Source organism: Oxyura jamaicensis, chromosome 23 (assembly GCF_011077185.1).
Source record: "Oxyura jamaicensis isolate SHBP4307 breed ruddy duck chromosome 23, BPBGC_Ojam_1.0, whole genome shotgun sequence".
NCBI lineage: Eukaryota > Metazoa > Chordata > Aves > Anseriformes > Anatidae > Oxyura > Oxyura jamaicensis.
In genome coordinates, this window is record NC_048915.1 from 5308581 (window position 1) to 5327327 (window position 18747).

The 18747-nt window shown below is 42.5% G+C and overlaps 1 protein-coding gene across 11 annotated transcripts in view; it reads left to right on the forward strand.

The window, feature by feature from the left end:
- The window catches only part of CSMD2 (CUB and Sushi multiple domains 2), a 333924-nt gene that overhangs the window by 152326 nt on the left and 162851 nt on the right, over positions 1 to 18747 (forward strand). For 9 of the 11 annotated variants that reach the window (XM_035345331.1, XM_035345329.1, XM_035345327.1 and 6 more), the window contains one exon: positions 12794 to 12906. In XM_035345331.1, the coding sequence (XP_035201222.1) occupies positions 12794 to 12906 (113 nt within the window). Of the gene's footprint in view, positions 1 to 9576; positions 9689 to 9847; positions 9896 to 12793; positions 12907 to 18747 lie in introns of those variants that run through there. The other 2 variants (XM_035345335.1, XM_035345333.1) reach the window with 2 other exon arrangements.

Sequence of the window (18747 nt, forward strand, 5' to 3'; positions counted from 1 at the left end):
CTTTTCCAGCTCCAGTGATTTTTAAGTTGCTGCAGTATGGAATATTTTTATCCCTTCCAGACTTAAGAAGGAAAATAACACAATCATCACACACAACACAGTCATCTCTGGATGTTCTCATCCTGCCTTAAGCATGAAGCAAAGCAAGCACATCTTTATTCCATCTTGTAGAGCAAAGTTGCTCTTGTACATCTGTTAACTGAGATGCCAGAACAACACCATCTTGTAACGTGCCTGCCATGCACGTTGAGCTGAACATAAGACTTAGCTCTGAAATAGTGGTTGCTGTTTATGGCCCTGCTTTCATTTGACCTCCTTGACTGCCTAATTACCAGGGCATTGTTCTTTTGATACCTGGTAGAAGGTATTTTTACTGAGCAGAGTTTGATGCAAGTGTCCAATACCAAGTGAAATATGTTTAAAGCTTAGGTTTGGCAGCTGGTAGCACAGAAGTGGATTTTCAGTAACTCAGAATTGCTGTTCTGGAAGGCTTAGGTTCCCGACGGATGGAAATGGCTGTCAGGATCCCAAAGTCGTGTTTACTTGTAAGGATGCACAAAGCAGTGGGGGTTTTGATTTCAGTTTAAAGGATAACAACAAACCTCAGTCACTGTGAACGAGCCTGGCGCTGCCTGCATGGGAAGTCCGGTGGTGTAACTGGCGGTGGTGAGTCCCAAGGTTTCTTCCTCTCTTGCCCATTAGTCCTGGCATGAGAGCACACTCAGGAAAGAGGGAATGGAAGCAATGCTTAATGGGAAAGGTTCTGCTCATTCTGAACAAAAGTTGAGCACGTATGGAAGGGTTTGATAGGAGTGATGCAGCAATATGAGAAAGTGGTGCAGCAGCTTTTCAGATGTCCTGGATTTTACCTTGTCCATCCAGCCAAGTACCTTTCTGAAAAAATAAAAATGGCACAACCTTTTCCTTTTCTATCTAGAATCGGTTTGTATCCAGGAACTGGAGGGTTTAAATACAAAAAAAAGTAAAATTTTACTTTTCAGAAAACCTCTTCAAGCTTTGTGGTTGTATTTTTCAGTGCAGTTGTATTGTTTGTTAATGGGATATATATAATTTTCCAGCAGCTGTTGTATGCAGGGGCAATGCCAGTTCTGAATAAATATAAGATTGGAAACAAATTCCCAGAAAGGCAGCTAACAATGCCTAGAAAAGAAAATTGCCATGGAGATGAATGTAAAAGATGATGAAGGCAGACACAGTCACTATATAAACATGCGTGGCTCCACCAAAGGAGGAAGGGAAACTACCTTCTCTTGGTGGTTAGCTGTAGGGTGTGACAAGAAACTATTCCATACCTGTCACGGTAATTTTTAAGCAATGGAAGAGTTTGCTAACCAGCCGTGTTGAATCACTGTCAAACAGCAATGTTAAAGAGAAAAATGGATTGCACACCACTTTGAATGAGGCTGAGGATGCTATCCATACTTCCTGGCCTTGGTGTGTGATCCTGTGGTGCCAAGTGTAAATGAGGGATGGGTTTTGGTCTGCTGTTCCACACGGAGACACGGCTGATTTACGTGGCGGAACAGACTCCAGCGTGTTCTCAGCCAGCTCTGCAGTGCCGTAGCGCGTGAGCAGGGATAAAATCTCATTTTTGTCTCTGGACTGTAAAGCACAATGCTTGCAACACAAATCTGCAGTCTGGTCAAAAAACTGCTGAAGCTGATGGAAAAGGTGCATTAAAATGTTTTATAAAGTCAAATTATATCGCAGGTCTAGGTATTACTGCAACATAGATCCTGGGGTTAGATTTTGAGCAAGATTCCATGGTTTACCATTAGGTCTCCAGTTGCTGGCACTTGGTGGTGTTGCTCAGTGCTGGAACTTGCTGAGAGCACTGCCCTGTCCCACCACGCTTCTGCACTTGGTGCTCTCTACAGGGAGGATGCACAAGGGCTCTTGCTTGAAGTATTTAGAGCAGCTTTGAGGCTGGAATTTAAGGACAAAGTGGCTTCTGTGGATTTGGCTTGAAGCCATTATGCAGCTTTTCTTCAGTTTTGGACTTCATGCTAAATTAATATCTAGAGTAAATAAGCAGATGGTTCCACTAAGCCCTTTTCAACAGAAATTGTAGTCTCACTGTCACCCTACTGCAGTTGGAAGTTACAAAGTAAAACAGTCTTGACCGTGATAGTTCAAAATTGTCTGCTAAAAGGACTGGAAATGTAGTCCCTTTTATGTAAGCACCCAGAGGTACAGCAGTGATGGATCCCTGTTCCAGATTTCTATGAGCTTTCTGGAACGGAGCAGCACTCCTCCAGGGGCTAAGCAAGGGCCACAAGTGTACGGGGCTGTAAGAGTTGAGCACCTTATAAAAGCACCTTATAAACAACCTACGTAGGCTGTGACTTCTGGCCAGGAGGCACGTTGCCATCATTCCGAGTTCATGTGCACTTCAAAGCGATGAAAATAAAAATAAATGAAACTTTCAGCCCCTTGTGATTTGATGAGGAAGGGAAAAGGGAACAGGACACACTGTTCCCAAAGCTTTGGTGATGCTGCCATCAATCAGCGCCCGTTGGGGCAGCACCCTGGGGGTGACCGGGGCCCTGAGCAGCTGTAGGAGCGCCGGCACCCAGGGGCTGTTCATCACTTGATTAGTTCAGACTTTCGCCCGGAGGCAGGAGCCATTAGACCTGGCTTACACCTTCCTCTGGAGGCTTTACCATCTCACCTTGTTACACAGCCCATCAGTTCCCTTCCTCTTTAAAAGGGAAATGGAAGTGCTGTGCCTGTAAAGATGTATTTTCTGCAGTTGGTGCGGTTGTGTGCCACTATTTATTATCAGCATTAAGTTGCAGTCCTATGTAGAAACTCCAGTCACATTCAAATCCTACTGAGGTAAATGTGGAGCCAGAAAACAGTCTTTGTTCAGACAACTTGCTATTTCTGATTACTTTCTTCATCCTGAGGCTGCTTTGCATTTTGTTGTAATTTCTACAGCCACATGACTGCTGTAATTCTAGCATGTCTTCATAGAGCTGTCAGTTACCTAAGCTTCAGTTTGCAAGTCTTGTTTTCTCCTGGTTTCTGGGACTCTTTGTTATGTTGCAGAAGAGCCTTTGTAGAAACTACAAAAACAAGAAACAAACTCAATTTTGTGTCTGGTCCAAATGTGGTTGAGCTCCAGCCTAGACTCCAGTTGTAACTGAAGCTTGGCATCTTAAATTTTTAATGCAACGTCGTAACGTTAGGCAGTAGAAGGCAGTATCAGTTCAGAGTTTTATGAATTTAAAAGCAAAGGTGACTTGACCTGATTGTGCACCAGTTCCCAAAGGAAGCAACTTCTGCAGCCGGTGTGCTGGAAAACCGAGAGGCTGAAATTTGAACAATCTTTCAACTTCTTGGGCTCAGTCCTCAGAATTATGTGGGCTGACTGTTGTGCAAACATGCCCCATGTCTTTCCAGCTTAATCTGTCAATAAAGAGTCCAAATTTAATGGAACTTAAGTGCATTGTTAGACTGACAAAGACGTGAGTATATCTGTGCTTGCAGTGATGGAAGCGGTTGCTATTTATCAAGTAATAAATAGTGTCTCTTGCTATCAACACATCTAACTCTGCCTGCACTGAGAAAAACAATCTCTGTAGCACTGATAATAAGGCAGAAAGGGTTTATAGGAAATTGTAATAAAGCTGTAGCAGATTTCTTTGGGGGATTTGCAATGCGGCATTAGTAAGCTTCAATTGCATTAGCTGTTCTTCTGTTATGTTGAATTAGTGTTTGTTTTCTCCTGAATAGAATAAATATAATCATGTTTGTTACCTTTCTTTTGGTATGACTGGAGCCAAATGCTGTTTCTGTAGTAGAAGTATTATGGTAAGTACTTTCACGTAATAAAATGCATCCGTTTCAGCAATATGGTCTCCTATTCCGGTACCTGCCATCGTGGTTGATGGGTTTGTGTTCTTGCAGTCTTGCTTTCCTGAGCCATAAAGAAACACATTTGTTCTGTCAGTTGACTTCCGTTCTACTGAATCAGTTTGTAGTGAGGGTGGCTGCATTGAGGTCCCTTTTACTTGGGTGGGGGGAAACGGGCTCTTCTTTTTCCTTTTGCAAGAAGTCTGCAAGTTCCCCCTGTTAGCAGTGCTGTTCAGTCCCTGAAATGTGTCCTCTGTGGGAGGAAGAGCCTTTCTAATAGCTTTTGGTAGTGACCCACCCCGAAGGATCTGTATCAACAGAGTGGGAGCACTTCGTGCCCTGGGATGCGGCTCCCCAGCTGCTGGTGCACAGCAAAAAGCCCACGTCCAGACTCCGTCCCACTCGGCAGTGCTTTGCAGTTGAAGCAGGAATGTGGCTTTAGCTGCATTACGATGAAGACAGACTCTTTCTGTTCATGGCCAGCTTGACTACTTCACAATTACCTTTATGCACCATCTGCATTTTGCTCATTGCTGTCGTAATTGGCATGTCAAATTATGCCTTCAGGTTGAAGTGGATTTTATTCCAAAAATGCAAATCTAAACTCTGTTAATGCCTTGAAAAATAAGTATTTACCTACAAGATAAGCCATTTGCTCTTTTCAATTTAATGCATGCTTATATATGCATGCATGTGTATATATATGTATGTAATTCTCTGTGTAAATGTAAGAAACCAATTATATATAGTAGGGAGGTGTGTGCATAAATACTGCTTCACTTAATAAGAATTCCTCAGAGACCATCTTATCTGCTGAATTGCTCCATTGTGACAGCTTCAGAAATACATGTGGACTAATGGATTCTTTCATTAAGTGACCATAATTAATCTAGCATGGAGATCCAAGAGAATTCAGACTAATGAGACTGAAATAATTTTGAAGCATTTCATAGGTTAAGGAAAACAGCAGAGAAATTAGATTGTCAGATCCCCTGCACAGTGTAAATTAGTTCGGCTCTGTTGTCTCTAATGGAGCCACGTTGACTTGTATCAGCCAAGGTTTTGGTTTACACTCTTTTAAAGATGAGCTGAGGAATGTCACTTAAAAAAAATAAATGAAAAAATAAGAAAACTTCAGTGTAAAGGCTCCTGCAAAAAAAATTATTGATTTGCTTTTAGCCGGCAAATTTATCTGGGAGCAGGCATTAATTAAGGTTCATGTCAATGACTGATGATTTGCTGCCACACGGAAATGCTTTCATCTTTAGATGGAATGGGGGTGAGAGGAAAAAGAGTAAGCAAGCTGAGTGATAAACTAATCAGATTTCATTTCCATTACTGGTTTTGGAGGTGATGGAGGCAGATACCACAACAGGAAGGCTTTGGGAGAAATTTGTTGCTCTTGGAGCTGAATCTGAATTCTGTTGTTAAAAGATCTGTGCAGCTCTGCTGAGAGAAAACAGGCAGGTGGCAGAGTATTTGAGGTCAAAAGTGCTGTGACCTAGTTAAATCAGGAGGGGAATTTAGCCCTAGAGCTGCATCCAGGAACTAAGAATCAGGTGGAATCCGAATCGGGAGGCTTCTTTCATTAAGATGCAGGTGTATTCTTTCCATCCCCTAGAGCGTTTAGTGAGGAACAATAACTTGATCTAATTATTCATTTTCCTTGTAAAAGTCCATTGTGCTGAGATGTCTCTTGCCACCAAAAAATGAGGCGTAGAGGTGCTTAAGTATACTTTGTTTAAGAGAGCAGACATGCTAAATAAGATGCTCAGAATTGATGGTACTTCACCTCTCATGATAATTTGAGCAGAGGTTTGGATGAAAAGTTAAAAGTACGGGTGAAGTGAATAATAATGCACAGCTATGAGTATCTTCAGCAATATGTTCCCTGGTCATACTGAAAGGAAGAATCAATCCCCAAAGAGCCCCAGTGCTGCCATGCGATGGAGCCCCAGGGGCTGTGGCTGTGAGGAAGCTGCCGGCTGTGACTAGGCCGCACCACGGGGCTGCCAAGCAGCGCTGGGGGCCGGGGCTCAGCTGGTGCCAGCTGTGTGCCCCAAGCAAACAGGGTGTGTCTCAGCAATGCTTGGATGGGATCCTGAATGGTTGGAACAATTAATTCCAGATATCTCTGAGATGATCTCTGAGATGCAGAGGTTTGGGGTTGGGAGAGGAGAGATGTGGAAACCTTCTCCAGTCATGTATTGCTCGTGTCTGACGTGGCCGTTGCCGAGTCAAAGTCCCACCAAGTGTCAGAGGTGACAAGTATTCCATATCCTATCAGTCAGAAAAGCTTTTTTTCTGAATCTTAAAACCTCAGAGCTCAACTCCCAGTCCTGCAATAATGTTGGTGTGACCTTGGAAATGCGAGCACCCCTCTCAGGCTCAGCTTGGTCCCTGCTGAAACATAGGCAGTACTAAAGCCCTAGTGTTATTTCTTTGTCTTTTTTCTGTTTGGGCTTATTTAAGATGGTATCTGGCTACATCCTGATTCTGAATAGCACCAGGGCTTGTGTGTGCCCTCAAGTTCATGCTTAAATTCATTCTCTCCAAATAACGCACTCGATGTAAGGGGATTTCAAGTAGAGTTCCCAACTCCAGTTGTGACCTTTGACTTCAAGCTTTCTTACAGTCCGTTTGTATGGCATCTGTACAATGAACTGCTTGCTCGCTGTGTTTGGGTTCAGTAGGAAGTAACTGTGGTCAAATTCATACTTATAAAATTTCAGGGTAGTTCAAATTGGATCTTCTGTCTGCAAATATCTCCTTCCACTATTCTAGTGCTCTAACTCACTTTCTGACATTTTATTGATTTTTCTTTTTCTTTCTTTCTCTCCATGTGGAACCAAATTAAAGCCGGAATTGGGATTGTAAATAGATAATGGTGCGTGAATGCAGATTAATCATTGCCATCCATGTACAATAATACTAATTGCGCCAAGGGAGGAATGGCTGACTGAGTGGTATAAATATTTAATGCTTGATTCCAATGTGAAATACAAGAGTGAAAGAAGAAATAAAGAAAATAGTTGAGAAAACCACACTTCACTGCTTTTGCTCAAAAGAAGAGCTTTGATACCATTAACCTTCCTGTATTATGCAATAAAGGAGAATCACGGGAGCTGCATTTAACTTGGCGGTTTCAATTTCACTTAAGAATAAAATGCCTTAGAGCTTACGTTAAAAATGTTGGAAGCCCTTCGGGATAAAATTGGTAAAACTCTCAGAACCTGGTGCTTGAGAGGTGCATTTTTGACAGGCCATCTAAACTTGCAGCCAGTGTGCAGGGTGGGGGCCCGGGGACAGGGTGAGGAATAGGAGCTGTCTCGACAAAGTAAAAGACAGGGAAGAGAGAAATTCAGAAAATCTGCAAATGCTGCAGGGGTTTCTGTTTGAAAAGGAATAATGACCTCACAAATACCCGCAGGGAAAGAAACAGTTATGGAGCATTTTGGAAGTTATTGCTGAATATCTGTGCTGGCATTTTGTTTGTTCTTTTTCCCCCATAATTTAATATGGTCTGAAATTTAACCAGATCTAGTGCCAGGTACAGCAGAAGGAAAGCTTCACGTAGTGGACCATGCACGTATCTGCAGCAGATTAATCTGCTTGGAACCTGAGAGCAGTGCCTGGCATGCCCATATTTCTCTCTAGTTCATTTAAAACCTGTGATCACAACATGAACTCGTCTTCTGCAGGGCCCCTCCTAACGTAGTCCTCCCCTGCCATGCTGATGGAACAAACAACTGGGACTTGCAGCCTGATCACAAATGTGCGTAAATAAACTGTTCCACCGACCTCGTTCAACCACAAAATGACCCAAGTGTTCCTAGGGCAGCTTTTTTCCCTGCTTATTCAGAGAAGAGCTAAGATTAAAATGGTTGTTCATGTTCAAAGCCTCCTGTCTGCACGGGAGCAGGTCAGAAGCTCTCTGTTCTCCCTGTTCTGGGTATTTACCTGGTGAGATCAGCTCCTGTGGGGAGCCCAGAGCCTGCTGTCCTCAAAGCTCCCCGTGTGTGCTGGGAACGTGCCTTTCGTTGCCTGTATCACAAAGGACTGTGACATAAAAAGCTAAAATCTGTTCTCTATGTGCTGTGCATAAGATGAGCTTAAATTGCGGGAGGGAAGAAAAAATCAGGCCTAGCTATGAAGAAACACATTATTTCTAAATCCTCACTACCATTGAATTTTTCCTGGGGCTGGTAAATGCTCTTCAAGCAATTACAGGAGTTCCTGTGCTTTCTGAGCATGGGTTTCTCTGCACTGGTTGCTTGACATTGGTGTTGAGGACCCTTCAAATTTATTCAATATCTTACAGTATCTTAGACATATTTTAACAAGTTCTTTCTCATGCGAAGTGTTCATGTGGTTCAAATGGTAAATTGTGATTCTGAGGGCCTTTTATAGGTAAAGCACAAGCCAGTGTCCAAAAACATGGTCAGTGGGTACGAGACTGAAGCCAGGGCTGAAACGAGCTTGTTCCTTGCCCATCCTCCTTTGCCTCTGCTGCCCTGTCTGGTTGCCTCCAGAGAGCTGTTTGCATTTGCACGCTCAGGCAAATACAGGAGGCAGTTTCTGGGGGCAAGCTCAGTTCATTTCTTTGTCCAAGTGACTCCTGAATTGAGACGATATTTAATATAGAATGGGAACTGAATTCCCATCAGTGAGTAATGCTTATTGATTTTACTTTAAAAAACAAGCCACCACCAATTCTTACATTGCTAGTTAGTCATCCCAGAGCCCAGATTTCCAGTTAACATGTTGTCATATTCAGGAAGCTGCATATTTAATCCAGTGATTCATATCTCCTGACGATGGCAGCAGGGAAGGGGAGGAGGAAGAGGAAATGGATATGGAGAGGCTTGAAAAGTTTTTGCAAATTGCTAACAGACTTTAAAAAAACAGACACAAAACCCTGGAATACTGAAAAGTGCAGTATCAGAGGTCAAAAATAGCCCCATGAGTCATGGGAATAAAAGCCCCTCTGTTAGAAATCCAATCATTTATTGGGCTAATGGTAGGTGTTGAAGCTTCAGCTACTTACTGTAGTACGAAAGTGTGTTGGGGAATGCAGAAAGAAGTTTCAGCTTTTAATTAGCTCTGGGCATTTAAAACTCTCTGTGATGTATTTCCTCCTTATTGAAGACAACAAGGCAGCACTGGGTTTATAAAACAAAAATAACTTGACCTTGAAAAGTTGGAGGTATAAACATCATGTGCTCTGTGTCACAGTGCAATCAGCGGCCTCTCCAACAGACTGTTTTCGCCTCTACCATGTGCCCTTCTGTTTCGGGTTGCTGTCACTTTGCCTGCTGTTTAGCAGCACTAACGGGTGCTGACTGGCGTTACCCCTATGCACAGACAAGTCGGTGGTGGCTCATGCAGGAGACCTGGGGTGTTTTCTCTGCTTTTAGTGATTGCTGTTGACTCTTGCCTGCTGAGCATCCTTCCCATTTCATCTGAGATTCAGCAACAGCAGCCAGGGCATTTGCATTCAAGGACCATGCAGCTGCTTTGGATCAACTGTGTTTATCTGTAATTAAATATTCCATTATCAATTAACCATTAATGCTTCCTAGTGATTATTTCAAACCCGTGGAAGCCTTACAGTGAAAAGGTAGTAGTTAGCTGCAGGTGAGCACGACGTTTTCTATTAAAAACGTAGCTGTAGCTATTTGGTTTCTTACCTATCAGAACATCTCATCCCTGACCTATCCAGTCTGGTGCAGGGCAGCATGATTCCGTTGGGAATGAGCTCTACTTTCTGCCGTTGTGCACCTGCAGACTCAGCAGCAGCTGGAAAAAGGTGGGAGAAGGGGAGGGATGCTTTTGGTCTGGCTGCGTGACAGTGGCTTGCCTGCTGCCTGGATAATGGGAAGGAGGAGAAGCTGCAGCTCTGGGACTACAGCTTGCACCTTCCAGCATGTTCCCTCCTGCAGCACTGTGTATTTTTTCTCCTCCGTAGCCCTGAGTGCCAGATGGAGCTGCTCAGGTGAAGCAACCTGTGTCTGAGGTGGGGATTTGAGGTTGGATGGGTGGCCGTCTGCAGTCACAGTTCAGCCCACCGCAGTGGTTTGTTCGCTTTGTTCTTTGGGAGTGGTTTTATCCCCCCCAAAACAAACCTGTTGGTGCTTTTCCTGTGGTGCTGCACCGTGCGTCCATCCTGGACACTCCCATGGGGTACCCAGCCAAAACAGCCCTGCTGGGGGGGCTCTCTTAGCCTGAGACGTGTGTGAAAAGGAAGCAGCTGCTTTGTTCATTCCTTGCCATCGCTGTTGGTGTGTCTCAGCTGGTGCTCCAGTGCTGCTTCAGTGCAAAATCTGAGTTGGATGCCGATGGCCAGCAGCATCTGGGATCTAAAATAGCTCCAAACCCTGCAACCTGACATTAACAATGAGCTGCTTAACTCCAGAAATAAAAGCAATAGGGAGATAAAGTGAGAAGAGGGAGTCTGTTCAACTAGAGCCCTGGAGAATACAATCTTTTTGTGTGCTGAGAGTTCGAGCAGTGGTGTGTATGGAAATGACGACCCGATAGTGATTTCTTGGCTGATTTAGTCCTTTCAAAAAGCTGTCAACGTCTTAAGCAAATGACACATGGTGCTGATGAACTTCCACACAGAAAATTCAGAGAGCCATTGTCCCTCACCCTAAATCTTCTATAATATTTTACAGCAGTGCAAAGCACTTGGTTACGAGTGTTTTTTTGTTGGTGTTTTTTTGTTGTTGTTGTTGTTGTTTTTTAATGATATTGCAAAGGTAGCAAGTAGTACTGTACGTTAGTTTTGCTAACCGGTTTCCAATGTGTGCATTCACTCAGCTGGTTGAATTCTAGCATTTCACTTGATGTACGCAGGATTCTTGGAAGTCAATAGTGGACAATTCATGTATGTAAAAGTAGGTGTATGTGTAAGTAAACTGCTAGTCAGCAGGCTTCAGAATCCACTTCTTGAAAGGATACATATTAAAAATGGGGTGGGGGAAGAGGAGGGTAAAATTCTGCTGCATTCAGGCAGGTTAACTTTATTCTTCTCTAGTTCTTACATCAGGCAATTGAATTACTGAGCTCTGCACAGATATGAAAGCAAAATTGGGCTCTGCATACCTGAGGATTCTTTATGAGAAGTTTGACTATTGATTCCAGATAATAAAATAGTCTTTGGGGGTAAGAGTATTAAGTTTAAAGGTGTTGTCATAACAACCAGGCATGGTAACATTCTCAGAATTGGTTTTAGACATCCTGTGTTTGATCTCAGCCCCAAATGTGTTTGCTGGAACTTAGTTATTTGAAAAAGTATCAAATTTAAATGGATTCAACTAACTTTGAGTTAACCAAGGATGGAAAAATGCCATGTAGAAATCATTTTTGAAAGACCTGGTATTTCAGAAGGGTCAACAAAATTGGCACAAAAATATCAATAGAGAAATGTTCAGCAACAATCTTAAACAATTTTGTAGTGTAAAGAATGTTTTCAGTCATGCTTCATAATTATGCAGAATTCAGCTTAACCCTCCGAGATGATATGTGGTTTAGTCTGTACTGTAGGTGGCAGAGGTGCATTAGTTATGCAGCATAATCATCTCTGCTGCTTCATTAGTGAGTGGAGCAGGATTACGCTGCAGTTCATCTACCTTTAATAAATAAGCTGCCAAGTATCAGCCTGGTTCCCCGCTGTTTGCCTTAGAAAAAATTAAGAGTGCCTTTGGAGGTGTTAGGTGAGTGAAGGACTTTTAAAATACTTTCTAGGCTTCAGTTGTACTCTTGAAATTGGGTAGTTATATTAAAAATGAAAGTATCCTTCTGAATCTAATAAGTACACGGTATGCTTTTACCTTCATCTAAAAAAAGCATAGATATTGAAGCGCTAATATTTTTTAAATAAGTGACAGTCTATGATTAAAAAAATCAAATGGGCTTTAGCTAACAATAATAGGATTTCATAATAGCTCTTGCCGTGGTGGTGGTGTTCACCTTACCGTGGTTAACGTTAACATTATGTCGCTCGATTCAAGGGTGCTGCGACTTAGGTAAACATCGTTCCGTACTAAGGCTTGGCATGTGACAACTCAACCAGGAATTATGGCCTGAAGTTTAATAAAGCAAACAGTATTTTTTTTAAGAGCTATAAAGCGGTATGAAGAAAAAAGTTGTTGAAGGGCTGATAACGGGCGGTGGAGCTTTCCACCTCGTGTTTGATGGTTATAATCTTCTCCAGGTTGGGATAGATCATAAATCATTGCTTCTTGCTGCCTATTCCCAGTAAAAGAAAATTGTTCTTGCAATGCTTTTATCTCCCTCAGTTAAAATAAACTTTATTCTTTTAAAGAAGAGTTACCCAGATATGAAGACAGGAGCTGAATGAGCTTGAGAGCTGAGCTCACCTTGCTTGCTTTAGATGTAGTATGCCCCCTGAGATGAGTTTGTGATTTCAGTGTGGTATCAGTAAGATACCAAAAGGTGACAGTTACAAAAGCACTGCTACTTTGGAGGAACGTGCAGAGCTCCTCTAGTTCAGTGGGGTTCTGTTCCTTCCACTCTTCTTCGTGGTGCAGGAGTGTTCAGCTGCAGCAGGTGCTGCTGTAGATGCCTCCCGAAAGGGCTTAAGGGCTTCCTTTCCCTGCTCCTCTGCTAGCCGGGCCTGGGGAAGGGCTGCATCTTCCTCAGCTCCCTCCCCGGGGTGCTTGCAGCAGCTCGGAGGACTCTCACACACCACTGGGCTTTGGGGATGAATGAAAATTGAGTGTTCTCATCTGATTTTTCTTTTGTATGGGGTGCTTGCTTTGAGCATCTGGAACTCATTCAGGATCTCTGATATTCGTGTAGGAGGAGGGTTGCCTGTGGAAGGACAGGTGGGTTTGGTCCAATTCACAGTCCAAATAACATTTGGCTGTTATTGGTTTGTTTCTTGCAGGTTTACCGGAATGAATCTGCCGGCCCCAGTTATCAGCAGTAAAAATTGGCTGCGGCTTCACTTCACATCAGATGGCAACCACAGGCAGAAGGGATTCAGTGCCCAGTATCAAGGTAAATGCTTACTGCCCTGTTTGCTGATTCAGTGTGCACCTTTAGCCAAACTTTTTTTTTTCTTTTTTTTTTTCTCTCTCTCTCTTTTTTTTTTTTTTCCCTAGGAATCCACAATTAACTTCCTGCATGATTATTCTGTTGTTAACCTTAATTTTCTAGCTGGGTATCCAGGTGTTGTCACATGGAGAGCTGCTCTTGGCAATGTATTGAAAACACAAACACTTGAGAGCTACTGGAAGATTCATTTGCGATGTATGCTTTGTTAGGGGAAGCAGATGTTCCTTTACCTGCGGTTTCGCAGAAGGTGCCATGTGGGTTATGGCAGCACAGACAGGGTGCCACGAGGCAAAGAGCAGTGCAGAGTCCCATGGTGACTGTCTGCATTTTATTCTGTGCTCAAGTGAGATGTTACTGGGTCTGTTTTGAATGAGATCTAAACTATCCTGTATTTACTGGTTGTCTCTAGAAGAAAAAAGTTCAGGATTGGGCTCGAAGAATGCTGTTGTGTGAAAGGAAATGCTCTGGGACACAAGTTAGGCAGAGACAATCTCCTGATCTGCTTGTCAACAACCTTGGGGCACTGCAGTTCAGTGCATCCTGTGTAAGACCAAGTGGTCACCAGAACGGGTGGCTCTGAGGGGCTTAATTAGGGCTGCTTACACCTTTCTCCCCAGGGATTTTGGAGACTTTTGTGGGTGCCGTGGTGCAGCATTGCTTGAGGCAACCAACTCCAAAGGCAGGGTCAGGAATTGGGACAATGAAGCAGGGAAGGAGCAGGAACATTTACCCCGCTCCCCGTCCACTCTTTAGAGCTTTGTCTGTGTAGTTTGACAGCTTTCCTCTAAAGGAGGGAACAGAACATCAATGAGGAAAAAGTGCCATAGCCCTAGACTGACAGGACCAACGTGGAAGGGAGACGATGTTCCTTTCGTAACTATGAACTGGTTCTGTTTGTTCCTTGTTTGTTTAGCCTTAGCAATGTTGTCATGGCCCCAGCATGGGCTTTGCTTTTATGAATCACTGTTGTTGCCTAAGTTTCCTTATATTCCTTTAATGTATATATGTCTTTATTTTAAATTATAATTAAAAACATTTTTTTTTGTCTGTATAACACAAATGATTGCATGCAGCTGATGACTCTTGATACAGCATTTTCCTTTGCAGTCATGATTGCTGCTTTCCATTAAAACACCTGTATGAATCATCCTTTTTTCCTAAATAGAAAAGTAAAGATTAATGTTATAATTTCCTCTGATTAGATAAATGTCAGGGGGTTCTAATCTAGCACACTCCTTGGAAACTTTTGTTAGATATAATGAACTGTGCTTTTGTGTATTGAGTATTTAAAAGATGAGCTTAAAAATGTGCTGTTGAAATATTGAGGGAGGACCTCTAACTAGGTGGCAAAGGGAATCTGAAACCCATTCTTCAGTAACTTGCTGGTTTTTATGGAGTTTGTCAGGGTCTTTCCATCTGTTAAGAAAGATCTCAGTACTTAAAGAAAAAAAAAAAAAGAAAAAGAAAATTAAAAGCACCAACAAACAAGAACAACAAAACAACCTGGAGATAAAGGCAGGATTTTTTGCAGTCAATGGAATTTGTGTCTACAGAACGTTAAAGATGCCAATGCAACTTCAGAAAACTCAGCATAACCCTTTCAGAGGAACACAACCTTGTTTGAACATAAATATTTTAATGGAGATAAATAAATAAGTAGCTACAAAATAGGACATGTAATGCCATATAAAGTAGAGCAGCTAAAATGTGTTTCTTAGCAGTAGAGATGTAAGTGAACCTCGGGATTGTCCAAGAGCAGGAAGGGAGGGTTAGGATGAATCTAATTTGTTGTCTGTTTTCCAAAGATGTGTTCCCCATTTATTAACATCCTGTATCCTCCGAGACAGTATCTGGCTCTGTTGATGATCTATAAGAAAGTCATTTCCCTCCAACTTGTTTAACATTGATACTTGGTTTTAGCAGAACGCCTTCTTCATATGTTCCATTTCAGCTCTTCCTAATCCATGTCCTCGTTTGGACATCTCTTTATGAATGTAGAAGCAAGGTTAGATATAAACAGCCCATATACAGGTTCTCTTTATGTTGAATACAGTTAAATTCATTCCTTTGCAGGGAGAGTGGAAATATGTTTTCCCTTCCCTGTTGCTTTTACGTAAGGTGAATCCTGCATTCTTGCAAAAGCCGTGTTCCACACCCTGTGAAAGCAAATGGAAGAGGCCATAGATAAATCGGTGCATTGATCTTTTTTCTTTCGTCCTCCCACTCCGTCTTCATTCCCGAATACGTGCTGGGTACCTGCAGGTGACAAGAAAATAAGCTCCCCGTACCTTGCTCAGGACAGGCGGCAGTAGGGGTTAGAAGCCAGGTATTGTCAGTCATCAGCGTAGCGATGAGGTACTGTAAATGAGGTAATGAAAAAGCTGCTGAATTTTAAATGATGCTAAACAGATCTAAATAATGATCTGCCTGGTGTAGTCCATCTCTCCAGCACATATTTTATTACTTAAATAGGATCCTGAATTGCTTTTTAGCTGATTGTTACCAACACATAATTGCATCTCTTATTGATCTAACCCTCCCCTTTCCCTTCCCCTCTGTCCTGCACTCTCAGGTAGAAAGATAAATGGGGGTGAGTTTCAGCCCATGGTACAATGCAGAATACTGGCAGGCTTGTCATCTTTAATAATGGTCTGATGAACTATTTTGCACATATTGCACCACCTAAAAGGCTTTTAAAAATATGTATATATCTATATATCTTTAATTTTTGGCAGATCTACCAAATCTTGGATCATGCGTGAGGGCTGCGAAGGGGATAGAGCGTATGCTCTGCAACCTGTTAAGTCTCCTGAGCAATCCGAAGAAAAAGGCAGAAAGAGGAAAATTCTGATGCTTGTTACAGGCTCTGATTCCTAAAAGCTGTTCCTTAGACTAGCTAATGGCAGGCATAAATGAAGGAAGGGTGTCATTTTGCTAGATGTGTGTACAACCGTGGGGGGGGGGGGGCCCCCCCCTGGAAATGGTTGCAGGTGAGGGAAGGTGGTTTATCTTCGCGTCCAGCTCAAGTGAGAATCCCTGTAAGCAACCTGCAGTAATATCACAGATGATACTAGAGCACCCCAGCAGGAAGAAAATAAAGTAGAAATCTGATTCAAGCAAGCCAATATTTCATGGCAATCCCCCAGCAAGGGAAACAGAGTTCATGGAATAGATTTTTGCTGAAATATGGTGTTTTTTGGTTTTGTTTTTAAATTAAAAATAAATAAATGTCTCCTTAAGTTCTTATTTAGAGCAACATGAAACAGTTTAGAAAAAACATCCCAGGCTGCTTGCTTGCTGGAAAAGCTTTGTAATGTCATCTTTCAAATTTGACAGGACACTGAGTATTCCATTAGATCTATCAGGTACGTGTGAGCAGCAAAACCCTCTGGAAAACAGAGCAACTTCTGTTCATCCAATTAGCCTGACACAATCCTTTGTAGTACTGTTCCACATTCAAATTTATAAACAATATAGATTTTCATATATTGGATTTTTGAGGGCATAGCTAGGGGAATTGTTCTTCCTTATTTTTTTAAAAAAGATAAGCGATACACTGTATTCTGACTTGCTCTAATCTAAATTGAGTCATTTGTAAACCTTGACTTCATCATTACATCTCCATGTAACAAAATGAAGGATTAAGGAGAGGGAGCATACTGTGAGCTCTTTACCAATTATCTTTGAGCGAGACGGAATGCAATTAGGGTAAACACGGTCTGTGCTTCATGGGTAATGTAGTTCAGCCTCCATATTTTAGGGCTGATCCCTGGTAGTGACAGCCTGTTTTCTGCTGCCTGTTTTCCTTACCATTGGGTGCTTTTGAACTAAGTTTTCCATTAGAGTCACAAATCTGGACTGGGTTTTCTTCTGTGGGCCCGATTCTAAAGGCAGGTCATGGATGCGGTCGAACCTTTTGTCACTGAGTGGTCCTTTTAAAAACGTGCAGTGGTGTGCAAGGCCCAGATGTGTTGGGGTTGTGAACTCTCCCAGCCGGGCTGAGCGGGGCCCTGGGGGTGCCCGTGGGCAGCACCCCGCGAGCTCTTCCTGCTCTGGTTTTGCCACAGGGTGCACGCCTGGGTGCTGCCCCCACCCAAAACGGTGCTGCCTGGGTTCGTCCTGCGCAGCGGGCACGTGTTTGTCCTGTAATCCTGTGGCCTTTTCATTTCTCATTTGTGCTTTAAAGCTGCCACTGTTCCAGTTGAGGCAGGATCCAGATTTCCCCAGAAATTTTAGATTTTGTAGCCTTGTATTCTCTTTTTTAGGCCCTTGATACAGTGAGTTATGTTAAGAACCTGGAGCTCAGACTACAAAGGTCCCAGAATTATCGTACTGTGACCTGGAGGGATGTGTTGCTGTTTGGGACGTTCTGAGACGTGCTGCTTTTTTCTTGGAGCATTTGCAGATGGATTACAGTCAAAACGAAACAAACAGGCATGTCTTAGATTTGCTTTGAAATTGGCATACTGTTAATTATTTTTCCCTCTTTATTAAAAAAAAAAGCAATAAACCTCCAACAGATTAAAGATACTAATACTAGACAACGTAAGCTTTTCTTCATGAATATTTTTAAAGCTAATTCAGGCCTCAGTTTGAAGTTATGCTTTATTTAAAGAGAAGGCAAAAAGCTGTAGCCAAATAATGAACAAAAAGCCCCAAGCTAGCATCTAGCAGAGTAAAGCGCTACCTTAGGTAAGCTTCAAGGAATAATGCTTGACATCTCCCCCTCTGAAGCTCCTGCAAACAGATGTTATTAACATTTTTTAAAGCCAAAAAAAGTATAATTAAAAAAAAAAAACACTCGTTAGTTATATTGGTAATTTTTCTTGACAACTTTGTCTTCAAAATGTGCTAATTTAGAGATCAAAGTAAGATGAGATAAAGAACGAGAAAAGAACAGTTTGAAGTGAGAGATGGACTGCCTTTCTCCACAGACGATAACTGGCTCATCAGGAAAAGGATAAACTGATACGGGCATCTTGCTTTCTGATGGGAAGTTATTCTTTCGCTGCATTAACTTCAAATATGCCAGTAAAAATTCTGCTGCATCTTAGTCAAAAATATCTGTACGCCTCAGGGAGCTGTGGTGTCTCTCTGTGGGTATCCAGGGGGTTTTGATGGTGTGGGTTTTGTGCAAAACCCTCTGGTGTAGAGAGCCTCAGTAACAGCCAAGACCAGAGAACAGGAACAAATAGTAGCTCGGTTATGCTGGGAAGCTTCCTATTGCCTGGAAGGATGGGACTCTTGGCAGTGGATGGACTGAAATCTTGCTGCTACCCTCGTGTGTTTTCTCATCTAGATGAGGTTTAGAGCGGGAAGGTCAGGACCTATGATGGAATAGTCATGAAGGTTTTATAATTGAGATGCTTATGGCTCTTAACAGTGGGTCTGTAAATCTGTACTGCTCTTTGCCAGTAATACGGCTTTAATATGGTCCTTTTTGTTTGATATTTAACTGCCTTTTAATGAATCTAATACTTCTGTAGTTCTCATGTACAATTTTCAGGTTACGGGGTGTCCCTTTTGAAAGCTGCATTCCCTCAGAAGTAGAGCATGGCCCTACTGTGTACCATGCTACAATGTAGTAACTGCATCAGCAAAACCAAGTGGAACTTAACGTTTTGCTCTTGAGATCCCCAAAGTCTCTTAGATCTTTCCTTTCATCCATTTCCCATTTTTAGTACATAAAGCAAAATGGCATGGTTCCAGAGGGCTGGGGATTGCGTGCCCAATATTTATATTCAAGTTGGGTCAGCTTGACTGGGTCAGATCTACGAGGACACT